At 47.5% G+C, this 20,388-nt stretch overlaps 1 protein-coding gene across 1 annotated transcript; it reads right to left on the bottom strand.

Annotated features, from left to right (window-relative positions):
* Positions 1 to 18,181: 18,181 nt before the first annotated feature.
* Positions 18,182 to 20,187, bottom strand: LOC123142943 (cytochrome P450 94A1-like). Its single transcript, XM_044561692.1, has one exon. It carries the CDS (start codon positions 20,071 to 20,073, stop codon positions 18,484 to 18,486), a length of 1,590 nt encoding a protein of 529 aa, XP_044417627.1. The 5' UTR covers positions 20,074 to 20,187; the 3' UTR covers positions 18,182 to 18,483.
* Positions 20,188 to 20,388: the final 201 nt, after the last annotated feature.

The following is a 20,388-nucleotide window of genomic DNA, read 5'->3' as shown; positions in this document are numbered from 1 at the left end:
TCCAGGATTTTCCTGTTTTCTTTTGGACCGCCACCCAGGCTCAAAGGGATCATGAGACTATTCATACGAGAAATTTCCATGTGCAGCCACAAGCTATTATGGGCTCTAGCATAGTTGACTAAGTCGTGCGAACTCTTACAGTGGTAGACTAGCAGATGTAGGGGATGTAGGTGGTACGGTCTACCCGATCGTAAGGTGCTAGCGCCTCTGAAAGACTATGTCTCGGTCATCCGTCTTCTCAAACACCATGTAGTGTGAGAAACCAAACAGAGGCGATCGAGTCTTGTGGGGAAAAGTGTGCAAACCTCTGCAGAGTGAAATAAACTAATCATGGTTAGCCGTGTCCCCGATTATGGACAATCTTGAGTATCTAGTACCTGGATTATCATGTGAATCTCAACATGTTACTCTAAATTAATTTTGTTGGGTTTTGTTAAATATATTTTTAATTGGGATTGAAAATGCTGTCAACCATTCTCAATGTTTAACAACTACCATGATAGTTAAATAAATTTATTCCTTTGAAGTAGGGAAAAATTGGCTTTACGCAAAACTGTAACCATAGAGCTTTCCACCAGCCAGATATGCATATAGTATAGCTGTTTCATTCCATTACTCTCTATGTGTTACCTTGCCAGCATATTCCATGTGCTGACCCGTTTCGGGCTGCAACGTTAATGTTGCAGACTTTTCAGACGACGATTAAGGAGTTTTTAGGTCGTGGTTCTATACTCAGTGATGCCGTTGGAGTTGATGGACTCACTTATCTTCCAAGCCTTCCGCCGTTATCGTTATTAGATGGCCTTAAGCCATATTTGTTGTAATAAGTTCTCTATTGAGACACTCGATATAATAAGTGTGTGATTGCTACTCTGTTATAAATCCTCCGAGTATTGTGTGGTGTCAGCATTACTGATCCAGGGATGACACCGGAGCACAGAGATCAGACTGTTTGAGGTCTGGTCGCTACAAGGTGACTATAGACTTGCAAGATAGGATCAGGAACTCTCATATATTGATGAAAACATAATAGGTTCAGATCTGAAATCATGGCACTCGGACCCTAGTGACAAGCATTAAGCATAGCAAAGTCATAGCAACATCAATCTCAGAACATAGTGGATACTAGGGATCAAACCCTAACAAAACTAACTCGATTACATGATAAATCTCATCCAACCCATCACCGTCCAGCAAGCCTACGATGGGATTACTCACGCACGGCGGTGAGCATCATGAAATTGGTGATGAAGGATGGTTGATGATGACGACGGCGACGAATCCCCCTCTCCGGAGCCCCGAACGGACTCCAGATCAGCCCTCCCGAGAGGTTTTAGGGCTTGGCGGCGGCTCCGTATCGTAAAACGCGATGATTTCTTCTCTCCTATTTTTTCTCCCCGAAAGCAGATATATAGAGTTGGAGTCGGGAGGTCTCCAGGGGGCCCACGAGGTAGGGGGGAGCGCCCTAGGGGGGCGCCCCCACCCTCGTGGAAAGGGTGTGGGCCCCCTGGTCTTCATATTTGGCGATGATTTTTTATTATTTATTGTAAGACATTCCCTGGAGTTTCAGGTCATTCCGAGAACTTTTGTTTTCTGCACATAAAACAACATCATGGCAATTTTGCTGAAAACAGTGTCAGTCCGGGTTAGTTCCATTCAAATCATACAAGTTAGAGTCCAAAACAAGGGCAAAAGTGTTTGCAAAAGTAGATACGGCTGAGACGTATCAGGAGCACAACCCACCAGGGCGCGCCTGGGGGCCCAGGGCGCCCTGGTGGGTTGTGCCCACCTCGGGTGCCCCCCGGACTGCCTATTTGCTATATAAATACACCAATATTCGAGAAATCCTAGGTGAGTCGATGAAAATTAATTCCAGCCGCCGCAGAGTCCAGAACCACCTGATCCAATCTAGACCCCATCACAGAGGGGTTCACCACTTCCATTGGTGTGTCTCCGATGATGCGTGAGTAGTTCCTTGTAGACCTTCAGGTCCGTAGTTAGTAGCTAGATGGCTTCCTCTCTCTCGTTTGTTTCTCAACACAATGGTCTCTTGGAGATCCATATGATGTAACTCTTTTGCGGTGTGTTTGTTTGGATCCGATGAACTTTGAGTTTATGATCACATCTATCTCTTTTTATCCATGAAAGTTATTTGAGTTTCTTTGATCTCTTATATGCATGATTTCTTATAGCCTCGCATTTCTTCTCCGATATTTGGGTTTTGTTTGGCCAACTTGATATATTTATCTTGCAACGGGAAGATGTGCTTTGTAGTGGGTTCGATCTTATGGTGCTTGATCCGAGTGACCGAAGGGGAACCGACACGTATGTATCGTTGGTACTAAGGATAAAACGATGGGGTCTATTTCTACATAAATAGATCTTGTCTACATCATGACATTGTTCTTATTGCATTACTCTATTTCTCCATGAACTTAATACACTAGATGCCTGCTGGATAGCTGTCAGGACCCCGATTCCAAGTCACGTCGATCTACCGGTAACACCTCATATCACTTTGCGGCCTCACGCACGGTATTCCCACGGGTGTCGCCTTACCATGGCCCGGGACCATTTGCGCCTTTTGGCTCACGTATATGATAGTGTCGCTAGCATCCATATGACAGAGAACCCGGGCCGACATGGCTAGTCATGAACCCAAAGCGGCACCAACCTATGGGGACAGGCATACATGAATCACATCGAGCATGTCGGTTAGCAGCGTGTGAATCTGGGCTGTAGCACTAGGCTAACAGGACTCCGGGAACCCGGGCTGTAGCAGGCTAGGCAGGACTCCGGATGTCACCGCGTGACATTTCCCCGAAGGGACAGACACATGAATGAAGTGAAACACATGCCAGCCAGTCAAGTGTCCTGAGCAGTAGTGGACTACTATGGCTCATGGAAGCACTAGACTACATTTCCCCATAACAGAGGCTGCCAAGGATAAACAACTAGATTGTCGGATCCCACACATATCAAGCATTTCAATCATACACACAATATGCTCGATATGTGTAAATACAACATGTCATCACAACATAACTCTACGACTCAAGTATTTATCCATTAGGCTCTAAGGAGCGAGATATTACAAACATGGGTCTCATGACCCAACAATCATAGCATACAAATCAAAGCACATGCGGAAGCTTAACATGTCTGAGTACAGACATCTACAAATGGAAAAGGCTAAGAAGCCTGACTATCTACTAGATCCTGCCGAGAGCACAAGATCGTAGCTGAGGTAGCAAGCTAAACGTCGAAGTCCACACGGAACTACTAGCGAGACTGACGTCTCTCTGCAAAAACATAAAATAGGCAAACGTGAGTACAAATGTACCCAGCAAGACTTCCATCAGAACTAGCTACATATGCATCGGTATCAGCAAAGGGGGTAGTGGAGTTTAACTGCAGCAAGCCAGCTTTGACTCGGTGGCTATCCTGAACTACGACTGCAAGTAACTCTTTTGAGGTGGCGCACACGAGTCCACATATTCACCATATCATTACACCACTATGGATCCGCTCCCGTCTCCCTACGAGAACGCCATCCATAGCACTCACGCTTATCTTGCGCATTTTAGAGTGTCCACTTTCACTTGTCTATGAACTGTTATAGGCAACCCAGAAGTCCTTTACCGCGGACACGACTATTCGAATAGATGATGTTAACCCTGCAGGGGTGTACTTCTTCACACACGCTCTCGCCACTTACCACCATGTACACGTCGTGTATCTCGGCAACCTTCAAGCGGAAGCCTGGCGAGGGAGTCGGCCACGACCTAACTAGCCACACAAGTCTCTAGTCTAGGTTTATCGCCTATTCGGGTTCCATCTGCGAGGAGATCCGGCCGGAGTTTCGCTCACAGCCCCAAACAACGTGTGCAGGGTTCCCGAGACACCAAACGGGCGCTCGGTACGCCGTGCCATGGTGTATATACCGCATCATAGCCCACCCCTAGGGTCAGCGCTACGCACGGCTGCCAACACATATCCTATAAACACCAGAAACTAGTTGCAACTCCTGGACAGAGGACTAGGGCAGTTAATAAGTCGAGAGGGTCAATTAAGGATCCCAATGAGTGGTAGTAGCTGTTCATGGATCACAAACACAGAAATCAGTTCCTGAGGATGGTTTCAATGAGATAACCCACCATGTACTCCTACATGGCCTCTCACCGCTACCTTTACCAAATCGTGTTCACACACTTAGCTCACACACAGTAGGACATGTTCACACACCTTCGATTCATCCCCGATGAATCAGACCTGACACAACTCTATGCAATAGCAGGCATGACAAACAAGCATGAATGAGTAGGCACATCAGGGCTCAAACAACTCCTACTCATGCTAGTGGGTTTCATCTATTTACTGTGGCGATGACAGGTCATGCAGAGGAAAGGGGTTCAACTACCGCAGCATGTAACAGTTGAATCGTTGTTGTCCTAATGCAGTAAAAGAGAGCAGGAGCAAGAGAGTGGGATTGTATCAGAATGAACAGGGGGTTTTGCTTGCCTGGCACTTCTGAAGATAGTATAACTCTTCATCGGTGTCAATGATCACATCGTCGAAGCAACATCTACTGAGAGGGGACAAATACCGGCAACAGAGAAAGAAACACAATCAATGCAATGCACAATATGATACATGATCATGACATGGTAAAATGAGTGTGTTGGTCTAATGCAACTACAAACAGATGGGATTGAGCTATTTTGAACCAAAGATGCAAAGTTCAAACTCATTTGTGATCTTAAATAGTGCTTTATTATGTTTTGCACTAAAAAGCAAGTTAACTTGTTTAAACATGCATGAAACTAGTACAGATGGATAGATTGGATTTTTCTGATCATTTTTCATATATAATTTGTTTGATTTGGAGCTATGGTTGATTTCCTATGATTTTTAGAAGTTTTGGCTATTTTCTGGAATTTCCTATATAAGAATGAATCCAGAAAATAATTAACTGCGTCAGCACTGCGTCACTGTGACGTCAGCGGTCAACGGGGCCGGCCAGAGTCAAACCTAACGCATGGGACCCACCAGTCAGTGGACCAGTGCCATTAGTGTCACGAACATGTGGGCCAGGTCAAACGCCCACGTCAGCACAGTCAACTCTGACGCGTGGGTCCACCAGGATTAACTTATGTCTAACTAATTTTGTTAGGGGTTTAAATAATTCGGTGGGGCTCGGCTATCAGTGGCTTAGAGGCTTAGTTAGCAGGGTAATTAACCCCAAACAGTGGCTATCACCGGCGGCTAATCGCCGGCGAGTACACAGACGCGGCGGAGTCGCCCTTCCGGCCATCTCCGGCGATGGATGGATGCATGGCTGGGCTCTACGGGAAGCTGGAATCATGGTGCGTCCGAAGGTGGCCTCAGGGAGGCCTGAGGTGGACAGTAGCGACGACGGCGGCATCAGCAGCGGCGGCCGGAGCTCGGGCGGTTGCGGGGTTGGTGTTGTGGTGTGCAAATGGCCAGTCCAAAGCACGTGAGTTGCTCTACAGCGTGTGGCAAACACATCAGACGCGCGCCCGGGACCAAAAGGTCATCGGAGCCACACCGACGTTGAGCTCAAGCGGCGGCGCGTTTCGGTCATCAAGGGGGCGACGGCTACGACGATCAAACAGAGCGAGGAAGAGGGGGAAACTGTGGCGGAGCTCACAGTGATCACGAAGAGGGGCTCGGCTTGCTTGGGGACGGCTTGGCGATGGCAAATCGACGTCGGCAGTGACCGGCTCCCGAGGTTGAAGACGGTGGCGATGATGACGCTGTGGAGCATCCCGGCTCACTTGGCGCGGTGAGGAGGAGGAGTAGGTCAAGGCGGAGCTCTGGGATGCGTCGGGGAGGTGGGGGAGGCGGTGGCCGCGGTGGTGCACGTCGGCGGCAGCGGGCGCGCTCGGGTGTGGCGCGGGAGAGAGCAAAGGAGGGGGAAGAAACACAGGAGAGAGTGAGGGAGGTCCAGGGGGTGCGTGGCGTCGCGAGGGAGGTCCAGGGAGACGAGCAAGCACGCAGGCAGGGTGGAGGTGGCCGGCGTGTGGCTGCGTGCGCCGGGCATGCGCCCCTGCGTACTACCGCGAGGAGGGAGGCGACAGGAGGCGCCAGGTGGGTTGGGCTAGTGAGCTGGGCCGGCTACAGGTAGGTGGGCCAGGTTATTCTTCTCTCTCTCTCTCTTATTTCTAGTTTTCTATTATTCTGTAGACTTAGGGCTTTATTAAAAATGCCAGGGCATTTCCAAAAATCATGAAACTAATCATGGCTATTGTTTAGAATATATCCCACAATAAACATTTTAGTTTATGATTATTTGAGCATTTAAAATATTTTATAGCATTTAAATTCCCAAATGCAAATAGAATATGATTTAATTCAGAGCCCAAATATGTCATGGAAAAATGTGCAACACCTCTGGTTATTGCTTCCAGCATTTTCCAGAAATGATGAACAGTTTTTAAAACCATTTGGAAACACTGGGAATATTTTAGTTGAACCTAGTGAATTCCTTTGATGCTAGGGTTTAAACAATCCCCATTTCAACTTTCTGAGAAAATTTAACATGATGACAAGATGAATATGCAAGGACAAGCAGAGGCTAAGCTAGGGCTGTGATAACTCACCCCCACTAAACAAGAATCTCGTCCCGAGATTCAAGACGTGAGGTAAGAAGACAGAGGGGGCACAAGACCAACACAATCTTCACGATCTAGGTTGCACCTCATAGGGTTGTTGATTCGTTGCATACGTTGACTGTGACATCCTCGCTTTTGAGATCTTCATCCATGCGATGATGACGGAAAGAAACTCTACTAGGATTGATCTTCTCGAAGATCGAGCTATACAATATCAACTCGTGGAATGAGATGTTGAAACATCTCGAGTTGAGACACAAAACACATCGAGAGGGATGGAAGAACAACGACATGGTTTGATTTGGTGGGCAACAATTCCACGCCTAGAAAGATGGTGGATGGTGTCAAGGTGGCGAGGAAATAATTGCCATGATCCTATAACGGGGCACCTTGGGAAAGGTGACTCGTTGGATTGTTCCGTTAAGTGGCAAAAAGAATTACTTTTGATACAAAGATCATTGAAACTCTTTATACTAGCCTCAGGCAATCACAAACGATCGTGTGAAGGAGCTCGAAGGAATGGCATACTCGGACTAGAATGAATGATGTGGACTACCTTGTTGAAGACAACGTAATGGATGATTTGCTTATCATCGGAGATGGATGGGACCCATGGTAAGTCCACTTTTGAAGATGATCCTGAACAACAACTACTAAGGTGCAAGCTGGGAACAAAATGCAAATGTTGGGAATGATTCTAGTAACTGGGGAAGAACTCAACAGTCGAGAGTGTTTCCAATGTTCCAATGGTTATAGAATCATCAAAGAAACTGAGAGCACAAGGATCCCTAAGGAACAACTTCAAGAATAAGTCATGCGAAATCCTCATGGGAGGTGACCAAACGGCCTAATCAAGATACTACAACAACAGTGCTTCCAGCTAGGTGTGTCCACTCCACTGGAACCTATATCATAGTTCTCAAAAGAAGTTCCAACCATCATATCTTCCTGAGATTCAAATATGGTTGGTAACAGGATAATTCAGACAATGTGTCTGGAAAGAAAGTTTGCAACACAAATCGACGAGATGGCGTTGCGAGATTCTCGGGAAATGGACTATGGTAGTAAGCTCCAAAACATGAGCTGGTTCTGCTAAACACATGTGAACACGCTGTCCCAGACAAGCATGACCACATGGTGGTCTTACAATGAAACACTACCGAATCCTGGTTGGGAACCATCATCAAGGATATCGAAGTCCTTGCATAAGTCATATGATTAGCTCTTATGGAGAACTTCTTCCCCCTGAACAAGTCAATCAGTGGCTTGGTGTGCTAGGGATTACACATGGAGTGGAGGAAGCGAGCCTATCAAACCATGTAATACTTCGCACATGCATGACTGACTTGCGATGATTCCGGAGAAAGCAAAAACAATCTTTCTCAATTCACGGCGGCAACTTGCACCTAATGCACATGAACTTGGAGAAAGTCAGTTCTTACACCAAACATGTAGTTCGTGAATGGGACATGAAGATAATGCTTACAAAGTTTTCAACACTAGGTTGATGTTCAACATGAATTATGGGGGAGACAAAATGCTGCTGATGGGCTCAACAACAACTCATCGGAATTCCATATCACTGGACTTCCACCATCATGTGAACACGGTGATAGCATTGGTCAGACCAAAATATGTAATGGTGTATGCTCGAGGGATCAACCACGAGTAAGACAACATTACAAACATCGTTGGTTCTGATTTGACTTGACGATAGCCCATACTCAAGTCAAAGTTTTGACAAGGCAATAGATCCAACAACTGATCACGAGGACCAATCGATGGAGATATCATATTTCTTCAACACACACACACACAAGGATATCCCTTTGGAATGAACTAAGTTGGGCAAGCTTTTATCTTCCAACTCTCCAAGTTGTTGTTTAGCTTAACCAACTAGCTCAGGGGTATACAACATAGATTCTTGGAGAAAGGGGTGGTTTATAAGAAACCAAATTGATCACGAACTCAACATAGCGGTCAGGTGACAACCTGGTTATACTTCCGAGAAGATATATGGAAAATCACGAACCACCGACATGATACTAAGCTCGAGATCAATCTTGCTTTTCAGGGCAAGACGATATGATCAAAAGAGCAAGGGTTTGGCAAAATCCTAACCCGTTGATCGAGGAGTGCACCAGGAAATATGGACTAGGTAGCAAGATCAATATTAGAATGGTAGTTCAATAACCAACATGCTAAGAATGAGAATATTGTCCATTTACTACCAAGCAACGAGTTGCTCGGAGTATTGATTTCACACATCACGATTAACTTGTCGGCATTCCAGTTACAATAACATGGGAACCGAGGAATGAACAATGATGGCAAGAAGTATCACTGCAACAAGAATTCATAAGAGATGGTGCAATTCTCATGATATTCCTGACATAAAGTGGGTAACACTTCAGGGTAGAACAGAATCAAAAGATGGGTTGGCATTTTGATTCATGGCATACAACTACTTTGACCCAACCCTCGAAGTGGACAAGGTACTGGAGTTTGCTTCTCCTAGTCATTCTGAAATAGAATGGCTCGACGGACCACAAGAATAATAAGCATCAATAACACAAATGCACAACTACTCCTGACTATCAATTGATGGACGAGGGTCAGAATACAACTAAAGAGGGACAACTCAAAGGAACATATAACTTTCTGAGTTATGGATGCATGGATTAGCATGTTATTTCTTCCGGATAACCCTTGCAGAAATGTTGAACTGGCAGAGTCACCATATAGAATGGAGAGCTCATCGAGAGCACTCCTGTTGTGATCTTTTGGTTTAAGAGAACTCCTGCCATATTGGTTCATGGTATTGGAAGAACATTGTACCACGGACCTCGAGGACCATCGCAAAGGTTACTAATATCCTAAAGGAACTAGCAAACACTATCAAGACGAGGTAAGTAGGGTGAATCTTGGGCTTAAGAACCCAGAAATAGAAGGCCTACTAACTAAATGGCATCACGGGATGCTTTCAAGAATGGGGCCCAGAATCATCACACTGGGAATACAAAGCATTGCTAGATTACTAGGTGACTCCCTAAGACACCTAGGGTCATAATAATAGCTCCAACATATATGTCGAGGCAGTAGAGTAACTCAACTCATCGATTAGTGTGGTTGAACTGGCCCAAAGGGACATCGGGAACGGAAAGAAGGGATTTGCAAATGCATCTGACTATTTAGAAACCTGGGATGACTCGGACAACATAACGGCTGTAAATGCTCAAAAGAATTAAGACATCCTGCAAAATGGTGGCATAACCACTCAACATCACAATATCAAGGTTCCGAGACCAACTATGAACACACGGAAGTACTGGAAGCTAAACTGAGACATGAATCCATCAATCCTATAAGTCTATGGATTGGTAACACGTCATCTTGATAGATAGATGAGAAGGCCTAATTCTTTATCCCTGTAGAAGAGAAGAGGATGACTCAGATCAGAAAGGCATAAGGTAAAGGAGTAAAAAGAGCCTTACGTTCCCTTCCACAATCAATTCCCTTACATAACTAAAGCATTTCTAGACACAACTTCGACTAGTTTGGCTTGGTAATCCTACAGGCAGTCAGGCTCTGATACCAACACTGTCAGGACCCCGATTCCAAGTCACATTGATCTAGCCGGTAACACCTCATATCACTTTGCAGCCTCACACACGGTATTCCCACGGGTGTCGCCTTACCATGGCCCGGGACCATTTGCGCCTTTTGGCTCACGTATATGATAGTGTCGCTAGCATCCATATGACACAGAACCCGGACCGACATGGCTAGTCGTGAACCCAAAGCGGCACCAACCTATGGGGACAGGCATACATGAATCACGTCGAGCATGTCGGTCAGCAGCGTGTGAATCCGGGCTGTAGCACTGGGCTAACAGGACTCCGGGAACTCAGGCTGTAGCAGGCTAGGCAGGACTCCGGATGTCACCACATGACATTTCCCCGAAGGGACAGACACAGGAACGAAGTGAAACACATGCCGGCCAGTCAAGTGTCCTGAGCAGTAGTGCTGGGCTAGCAGGACTCTGGTGAACCGGGCTATAGCGGACTACTATGGCTCATGGAAGCACTAGACTACATTTCCCCATAAGAGAGGCTGCCAAGGATAAACAACTAGATTGTCGGATCCCACACATACCAAGCATTTCAATCATACACACAATATGCTCGATATGTGTAAATACAACATGGCATCACAACATAACTCTGCGACTCAAGTATTTATCCATTAGGCTTCGAGGAGCGAGATATTACAAACATGGGTCTCATGACCCAACAATCGTAGCATACAAATCAAAGCACATGCGGACGCTTAACATGTCTGAGTACATACATCTACAAATGGAAAGGGCTGAGAAGCCTGACTATCTACCAGATTCTGCCGAGGGCACAAGATTGTAGCTGAGGTAGCAAGCTAAATGTCGAAGTCCACATGGAACTACTAGCGAGACTGATTTCTCTCTGCAAAAACATAAAATAGGCAAACGTGAGTACAAATGTACCCAGCAAGACTTACATCAGAACTAGCTACATATGCATCGGTATCAACAAAGGGGGTAGTGGAGTTTAACTGCAGCAAGCCAGCTTTGACTCGGTGGCTATCCTGAACTACGACTGCAAATAACTCTTTTGAGGTGGCGCACACGAGTCCACATATTCACCATATTATTACACCACTATGGATCCGCTCTCGTCTCCCTACGAGAATGCCATCCATAGCACTCACGCTTATCTTGCGCATTTTAGAGTATCCACTTTCACTTGTCTATGAACTGTTATAGGCAACCCAGAAGTCCTTTACCGCGGACATGGCTATTCGAATAGATGATGTTAACCCTGCAGGGGTGTACTTCTTCACACACGCTCTCGCCACTTACCACCATGTACACGTCGTGTATCTCGGCAACCTTTAAGCGGAAGCCTGGCGAGGGAGTCGGCCACGACCTGACTAACCACACAAGTCTCTAGTCCAGGTTTATCGCCTATTTGGGTTCCATCCACGAGGAGATCCGGTCGGAGTTTCGCTCACACCCCCAAACGATGTGTGCAGGGTTCCCGAGACACCAAACGGGCGCCCGGTACACCGTGCCATGGTGTATCTACCGCATCATAGCCCACCCCTAGGGTCAGCGCTACGCACAACCGCCAACACATATCCTATACACACCAGAAACTAGTTGCAACTCCTGGACAGAGGACTAGGGCAGTTAATAAGTCGAGAGGGTCAATTAAGGATCCCAATGAGTGGTAGTAACTGTTCATGGATCACAAACACAGAACTCAGTTCCTAAGGACGGTTTCAATGAGACAACCCACCATGTACTCCTACATGGCCTCTCACCGCTACCTTTACTAAATCGTGTTCACACACTTAGCTCACACAAAGTAGGACATGTTCACACACCTCCGATTCATCCCCGATGAATCAGACCTGACACAACTCTATGCAATAGCAGGCATGACAAACAAGCATGAATGAGTAGGCACATCAGGGCTCAAACAACTCCTACTCATGCTAGTGGGTTTCATCTATTTACTGTGGCAATGACAGGTCATGCAGAGGAAAGGGGTTCAACTACTGCAACATGTAACAGTTGAATCATTGTTGTCCTAATGCGGTAAAAGAGAGCATGAGCAAGAGAGTGGGATTGTATCGGAATGAACAAGGGGGTTTTGCTTGCCTGGCACTTCTGAGGATAGTATAACTCTTCATCAGTGTCAATGATCACATCGTCGAAGCAACGTCTATTGAGAGGGGACAAATACCGGCAACAGAGAAAGAAACACAATCAATGCAATGTACAATATGATGCATGATCATAGCATGGTAAAATGAGTGTGTTGGGCTAATGCAACTACAAACAGATGGGCTTGAGCTATTTTGAACCAAAGATTCAAAGTTCAAACTCATTTGTGATCTTAAATAGTGCTTTATTATATTTTGCACTAAACAGCAAGTTAACTTGTTTAAACATGCATGAAACTAGTATAGATGGATATATTGGATTTTTCTGATCATTTTTCATATATAATTTGTTTGATTTGGAGCTATGGTTGATTTCCTATGATTTTTAGAAGTTTTGGCTATTTTCTGGAATTTCCTATATAAGAATAAATCCAGAAAATAAATAAATTGCGTCAGCACTGCGTCACTGTGACGTCAGCGGTCAACGGGGCCGGCCAGAGTCAAACCTAACGCATGGGACCCACTAGTCAGTGGCCCAGTGCCATTAGTGTCACGGACATGTGGCCCAGGTCAATGCCCACGTCAGCACAGTCAACTCTGACGTGTGGGTCCACCGGGATTAACTTAAGTCTAACTAATTTTGTTAGGGGTTTAAATAATTCGGTGGGGCCCGGCTGTCAGTGGCTTAGAGGCTTAGTTAGCAGGGTGATTAACCCCAAATAGTGGCTATCACCGGCGGATAATCGCCGGCGAGTACACAGACGCGGCGGAGTCGCCCTTCCGGCCAACTCCGGCGATGGATGGATGCGTGGCTGGGCTCTACGGGAAGCTGGAATCACGGCGCGTCCGGAGGTGGCCTCAGGGAGGCCTGAGGTGGACGGTAGCGACGACGGCGGCATCAACAGCGGTGGCCAAAGCTCGGGCGGTTGTGGGGTTGGTGTTGTGGTGTGCAAACGGCCAGTCCAAAGCACGTGAGTTGCTCTACAGCGTGCGGCGAACACATCAGACGCACGCCCCGGGACCAAAAGGTCACCGGAGCCACGCCGATGTTGAGCTCAGGCGGCGGCACGTTTCGGTCATCAAGGGGGCGACAGCTACGGCGATCAAACAGAGCGGGGAAGAGGGGGAAACAGTGGCGGAGCTCACAACGATCACGAAGAGGGGCTCAGCTTGCTCGGGGACGGCTTGGCGACGGCAAATCGACGTCGGCAGTGACTGGCTCCCGAGGTTGAAGACGGTGGCGATGACGACGCTGTGGAGCGTCCCGGCTCACTTGGCGCGGTGAGGAGGAGGAGTAGGTCGAGGCGGAGCTCTGGGATGCGTCGGGGAGGTGGGGGGAGGCGGTGGCCGCGGTGGTGCACGTCGGCGGCGGCAGGCGCGCTCGGGTGTGGCGCGGGAGAGAGCAGAGGAGGGGGGAGAAACACGGGAGAGAGCGAGGGAGGTCCAGGGGGTGCGTGGCGTCGCGAGGGAGGTCCAGGGCGACGAGCGAGCACGCAGGCAGGGTGGAGGTGGCCGGCGTGTGGCTGCGCGCGCTGGGCACGCGCCCCTGCCTACTGGCGCGAGGAGGGAGGCGACAGGAGGCGCCAGGTGGGCTGGGCCAGTGAGCTGGGCCGGCTACAGGTAGGTGAGCCAGGTTATTCTTCTCTCTCTCTCTCTCTCTCTTATTTCTTGTTTTCTATTATTCTGTAGACTTAGGGCTTTATTAAAAATGCCAGGGCATTTCCAAAAATCATGAAACTAATCATGGCTACTGTTTAGAATATATCCCACAGTAAACATTTTAGTTTATGATTATTTGAGCATTTAAAATATTTTATAGCATTTAAATGCCCAAATGCAAATAAAATATGATTTAATTCAGAGACCAAATATGTCATGGAAAAATGTGCAACACCTCTGGTTATTGCTTCCAGCATTTTCCAGAAATGATGAACATTTTTGAAAACCATTTGAAAACACTAGGAATATTTTAGTTAAACCTAGTGAATTCCTTTGATGCTAGGGTTTAGACAATCCCCATTTCAACTTTCTGAGAAAATTTAACATGATGACAAGATAAATATGCAAGGACAAGCAGAGGCTAAGCTAGGGCTGTGACAATAGCGGTCGATGTGTGGAGTAATAGTAGTAGATGCAGGTAGGAGTCGGTCTACTAATCTTGGATGTGATGCCTACATAATGATCATTGCCTGTATATTGTCATGAGTATTTGAAGTTCTATCAATTGCCCAACAGTAATTTGTTCACCCACCGTTTGCTATTTTTCTCGAGAGAAGCCACTAGTGAAACCTACGGCCCCGGGTCTCTTCTTCATATTATTTGCTTTTGCGATCTATTTTCCTTTGCTTTTATTTTCAGATCTACTAAACCTAAAAATACAAAAATACCTTGCTGCAATTTATTCTTATTTATTTTGTTTGGTGTTCGATCTATCATTCTACTACAATTTATTCATGTTCGTTTTGCCTATCTTGGGCGCCGTACCCAAAAGGGATTGACAACCCCTTTTACACGTCGGGTTGCGAGTATTTGCTATTTGTGTGCAGGTGTTGTTTACATGTTGTTGCTTGGTCCTCCTACTAGTTCGATAACCTTGGTTTCATATCTGAGGGAAATACCTACCGCCATTGTGCTGCATCATCCCTTCGTCTTTGGGGAAATACCGACGTAGCTTCAAGCTGCCATCAAGGTTCTATCATGTATGCTATATTGTGTACCAGACCTGATGTGCGCCTTACTGTAAGTCTAGCAGGGAGGTACCAAAGTAATACAGGAGTGGATCAATGGACAGCGGTCAAGAACATCCTGAAGTACCTGAAAAGGACTAAGAATATGTTTCTCGTTTATGGAGGTGACAAAGAGCTCGTCCTAAATGGTTACGTCGATGCTAGCTTTGTCCGTGATCCGGATGACTCTAAGTTACAAACCGGATACGTATTTATATTGAATGGTGGAGCTGTCAGTTGGTGCAGTTCCAAGCAAAGTGTCGTGGTGGGATCTAAGTGTGAAGCAGAGTACATAGCTGATTTGGAAGCAGCGAATGAAGGAGTCTGGATGAAGGAGTTCATATCCGATTTAGGTGTAATACCTAGTGCATCGGGTCCAATGAAAATCTTTTGTGACAATACTAGAGCAATTGCCTTGGCGAAGGAATCCAAATTTCACAAAATAACCAAACACATCAAGAGACGCTTCAACTCTATCCGTGATCAAGTCAAGGAGGGAGACATAGATATTTGCAAAATACGTACGGATCTGAATGTGGCAGACCCATTGAGTAAGCCTCTTCCACGAGCAAAACATGATCAGCACCAAGACTCCATGTGTGTTAGAATCATTACAATGTAATCTAGATTATTGACTCTTGTGCAAGTGGGAGACTGAAGGAAATATGCCCTAGAGGCAATAATAAAGTTGTTGTTTATATTTCCTTATATCATGATAAATGTTTATTATTCATGCTAGAGTTGTATTAACCAGAAACTTGATACATGTGTGGATACATAGACAAAACACAGTGCCCCTAGTAAGCCTCTACTAGACTAGCTCATTAATTAAAGATGGTTAAGTTTCCTAACCATGGACTTGTGTTGTCATTTGATGAACGGGATCACATCATTAGGAGAATGATGTGATGGACAAGACCCATCCGTTAGCTTAGCATAATGACCGTTAAGTTTTATTACTATTGCTTTCTTCATGTCATATACATATTCCTTTGACTATGAGATTATGCAACTCCCGGATACCGGAGGAATACCTTGTGTATTATCAAATGTCACGACATAACGTGGTGATTATAAAGATGCTCTACAGGTATCTCCGAAGGTGTTTGTTGGGTTGGCATAGATCGAGATTAGAATTTGTCACTCCGAGTATCGAAGAGGTATCTCTAGGCCCTCTCGGTAATGCACATCATAATAAGCCTTGCAAGCAATGTGACTAATGAGTTAGTTGCGGATGATGTATTACAAAACGAGCAAAGAGACTTGCCGGTAACGAGATTGAACTATGTATGAAGATACCGATGATCGAATCTCGGGCAAGTAACATACCGATGACAAAAGGAATAACGTATGTTGTCATTACGGTACGACCAATAAAGATCTTCGTAGAATATGTGGGAAGCAATATGAGCATCTAGGCTCCGTTGTTGGTTATTGATCGGAGAGGTGTCTCCGTCATGTCTACATAGTTTCCAAACCCATAGGGTCCGCACGCTTAACGTTCGATGGCGATTTTGTATTATATGAGTTATGTGATTTGGTGACAAAATGTTGTTCGGAGTCTCGGATGAGATCACGGACATGACGGCGAGTCTCGAAATGGTCGAGAGGTAAAGATTCATATATTAGACGATGATATTCGGACACCGAAAGTGTTTCGGGGGTACCGGGTACATATCGGGTCACCGAAAGGGGTTCCGGGCATCCCCGGGCAAGTACATGGGCCTAATGGGCCAAGAAGTGGACAGACCAGCCCCTAGGGGGCTGGTGCGCCCCATGTAGGCCGGCCTCCCCCTTCCTTCTCTCCTCCCTCCTCCTTCCTTCCCCCTCCGGATGAATATGGAAGAGGGAGGCCGAATTGGGAGGCGCCCAAGTAGGATTCCTCCTACTTGGGGCTCCCCCTTGGCTACCTTTCCTCCCCTCCAACGTATATATAAGGCACCGCTAGAACACACAACAACATATGTTTGCCGTGTGCGGCGCCTCACTCCACAGTTTACGTCTCCGTTCATATTATCGTAGTGCTTAGGTGAAGCCCTGCGTGGATCACGTCCTCACCATGCTGTCGTGCTGACGAAACTCTCCCTCGACACTTTGCTGGATCAAGAGTTCGAGGGATGTTATCAAGCTGAACGTGTGCAGAACTCGGAGGTGTCGTACGTTCGGTGCTTGATTGGTCGGAACAAAAAGAAGTTCGACTACATCAACCGCGTTGTCAAACGCTTCCGCTTTCGGTCTACGAAGGTACGTGGACACACTCTCTCCCTCTCGTTGCTATGCATCTTCTTGATAGATCTTGCGTGAGCATAGGAAAGTTTTTGAATTGCATGCTACGTTTCCCAACACCTTATTCCATCTTCAGGGATCCGTCGCAGCCTCGTCTTACTAAGCGGGATACAAACCTTAACAAAACGCGAAGAAACAACCGAAAACAGAGCCCTCTCGTTGTCAAGGGCCAAGATCTACCACGCCGCCATGGCCCTAAGGCCACCGGAGACGAAGCGGACCGACGGCGGCATTAGCGGGACTCGGGAGGTAAGGGAACCCTAGACTTTCTTGGGGAGTAGGCAGCCCGCTTGGGTTTCTAATAAACTTATTATCCTTCTTTTAATTATTGTGACACCTAGAATTTTTGTCTATTAAATCATGCTAAGAGCTAAGCATCGAGAGTGGTTTAATCAAATAAATAACAAGCAAATTGTGTGTGCTAATTGGCACTTTCTGAACACGAGATCTGCCTTGGTCTTGCTGATTCAGCAGGCCGAACCTATACTTCGAAACGGACGGACTTATTTTGGACATGTTATGGTGTTGTGTCTATTTGGATTGTGTGCATCTTTATTTCATAGACGTGGACTTGTACTCTTTTATTGTTATTTCATCAACAGTCAGATTAATAAAATAAACGTGCAAAAAAATGAGATTTTATATCACTACTTTTGCTTACATGACATGCATGTTACTACTTATATAAATAGTCTGATGCATGTACCCAGATTATTTTCGTTTTGCTTCAATTTTCAACTTATACATGAAAGATACATTTATGAATTTATTTAAAATAATGATAAACGAATTACTTACTATATAGTAGGAACCATAAACACACTAGCTAGATTGATTAAACCAGCACAATTTTATTTCATACAAATTCCCACAGCAACGATTCGGAGCATTCATCTAGTAATTGAAGTTTATATGCTAAGACCTACATAATCAAATAAATATGATACAAAAATACATTTCATAAAGAATCTCATGAGACTACTTCAATTTTCTACTACCTCCATTCCTAAATATAAAACGTTGGAATTTATTTTTCTATAAATTTGATCAAACTTAAATAGTATGTTTGACTAAGGACAAACCCAGAAGGCCAGCTGTAATTATTGGTCGCATTTGATGTGCGGGGATGACGTTTAGTCCACTTCTTGTCCAGATGCCGACGTGGCGAACGAAGACTTGTTAGCATCACTCATCCTGAGCTGCACTTGAAGCCCGCCTTTAATCTTCATCGTGCCGGTCATCTCGTACGCCGGCGGTGACTCCATACTGGCCGCCGGTGCCACCACGTTCAACCTGAACCTCCGAAGGACGGCTGACGCCACCGTCTTCATCTGCATGTAGGCCATCTCCTTCCCGAGGCACGCACGCGGCCCGGCGTGGAACACCGGATACCGCGCCGCGTCCACTGGCGCGAACTCGCCGCTGTCACCGAGCCAGCGCTCCGGCGCGAACTCCATGAAGTTCTCGCCCCACAGCTTCTCCATCCGCCCCATCGCGTACGCCGAGTAGTTGGCGAACCAGCCAGCGCGCACCACTGTGCCGTCCGGGAGGACGTCGTCCGCGACGGCTATCCGCCCGTTGAAGGGAACCGGCGGGTACAGGCGCATCGCCTCGGTGATCGCGGCGTGCAGGTAGTGCATGCCTTTCACGTTGCCGTCCGGCGACCGCGACACCTCGTCGTGGACGCGCTGCTCGCACCGCGGGTTCGCGGCGAGGAGCCAGAAGAACCACGTCAGGGCCGAGGTCGTCGTGTCCTTGCCGGCGAGAACGAAGCTGACGACCACGTCCCGCAGGAACCGGCGCTTGGCCTCCGGCGTAGGGAACATGGCGGCGAGTTCACCGCCGCCGTCCTCCTCGTCCATGGCCGCCATGAACCGGGAGAGCAGGTCCGGGTCGCCCTCATCGCGGCTGTTTCTCTGGCTCACCCCCTTGGCTTCGATGACGGACATGGCGTGGTCGTCTATGACGCCGACGGCTTCTCGGAGCCGGCGCGACTGGCCGATGTTGAGAAGCTTCGTGAGCTTCCGCACCGGTGTGGGCGCCTTCAACGTCCTCATGAAGGAGATCTCGACGGCCGTGTCGAACGCCGCGAAGAGCGCCTGGTGCCGGGGGTCACCCCACTCGAGGAGCGTGGAGCTCTCGACGCCGAAGGCGACGTGGCAGATGTTGTCGAACGCGAACCGACGCAGAGCCTCCTGCAGGTCGACGGCCTCGCCGGACCCCGCGGCGGCATCGAGGAACGGCAGGAAGCGGCGGCCGAGGTGGACAGCGAGGACGTCCTCGGTGAAACGCCGTAGCGAGCGGGAGGAGAAAGCGTACGACGCAAGCTTGCGCTGGAGACTCCAGAGGCGGCCATCGGCGCCGAAGAGGCCATCGCCGATGAGATCGGACTGCGCGGCGCGGAATTGCGCGCTGCGGTTGTAGTTGGCGAAGCTGGCGCGCAGCAGGTGGTCGACGGCGGCCGGGTCGGCGGTGGTCACGGCGTGGCTGGCGCCCAGGGCCCCCCACGCCTCGATGGTGCTGGACGGCGACGCGCGCAGCATGTCGGCGTACCAGTCGAAAAACCTCCCGCGGTTGCGGATGAACTCCACGGTGTTGCCCAGGACGGGGTTCGGGTGAGGACAGTTGGCCGTTCTCGACGGAGAAGCTCGGCGGCGCTGGACATAAAGTACGACGGCGGCGAAGAGGAAGAGGAGCACGTACGCGAGGTGCGAGATCTCCATGGTTGCTCCCTGCTCCTGGAACTTGCGATTTGGGAATCCGGTCGCTACTTTTGCTGCTACGCGCGCCAAGACCGTTGAACGTCCAGTCCATCCCGTCGCTATTTTTATTTATTTATTTATTTATTTATGATGCAACTGTTTTATTTTACGAAAACACTAAAGCCCACACGTTTGGGCGTTACCCAACTCGTCCACACGTCTGAATCGTCGTTCACTGTCTTTTGCACGAATTTTAACACGTAAAGGTGAATTTGGTGTGTCACGTAGGACGGGGCTGGTGTGTGGGCGTTAGAGATTTTGCCCACACGCCCGCAC

The sequence above is a fragment of the Triticum aestivum genome, chromosome 1A, assembly GCF_018294505.1.
Source record: "Triticum aestivum cultivar Chinese Spring chromosome 1A, IWGSC CS RefSeq v2.1, whole genome shotgun sequence".
Taxonomy (NCBI): Eukaryota; Viridiplantae; Streptophyta; class Magnoliopsida; order Poales; family Poaceae; genus Triticum; species Triticum aestivum.
This window is presented reverse-complemented; position numbering and strand designations above follow the sequence as displayed.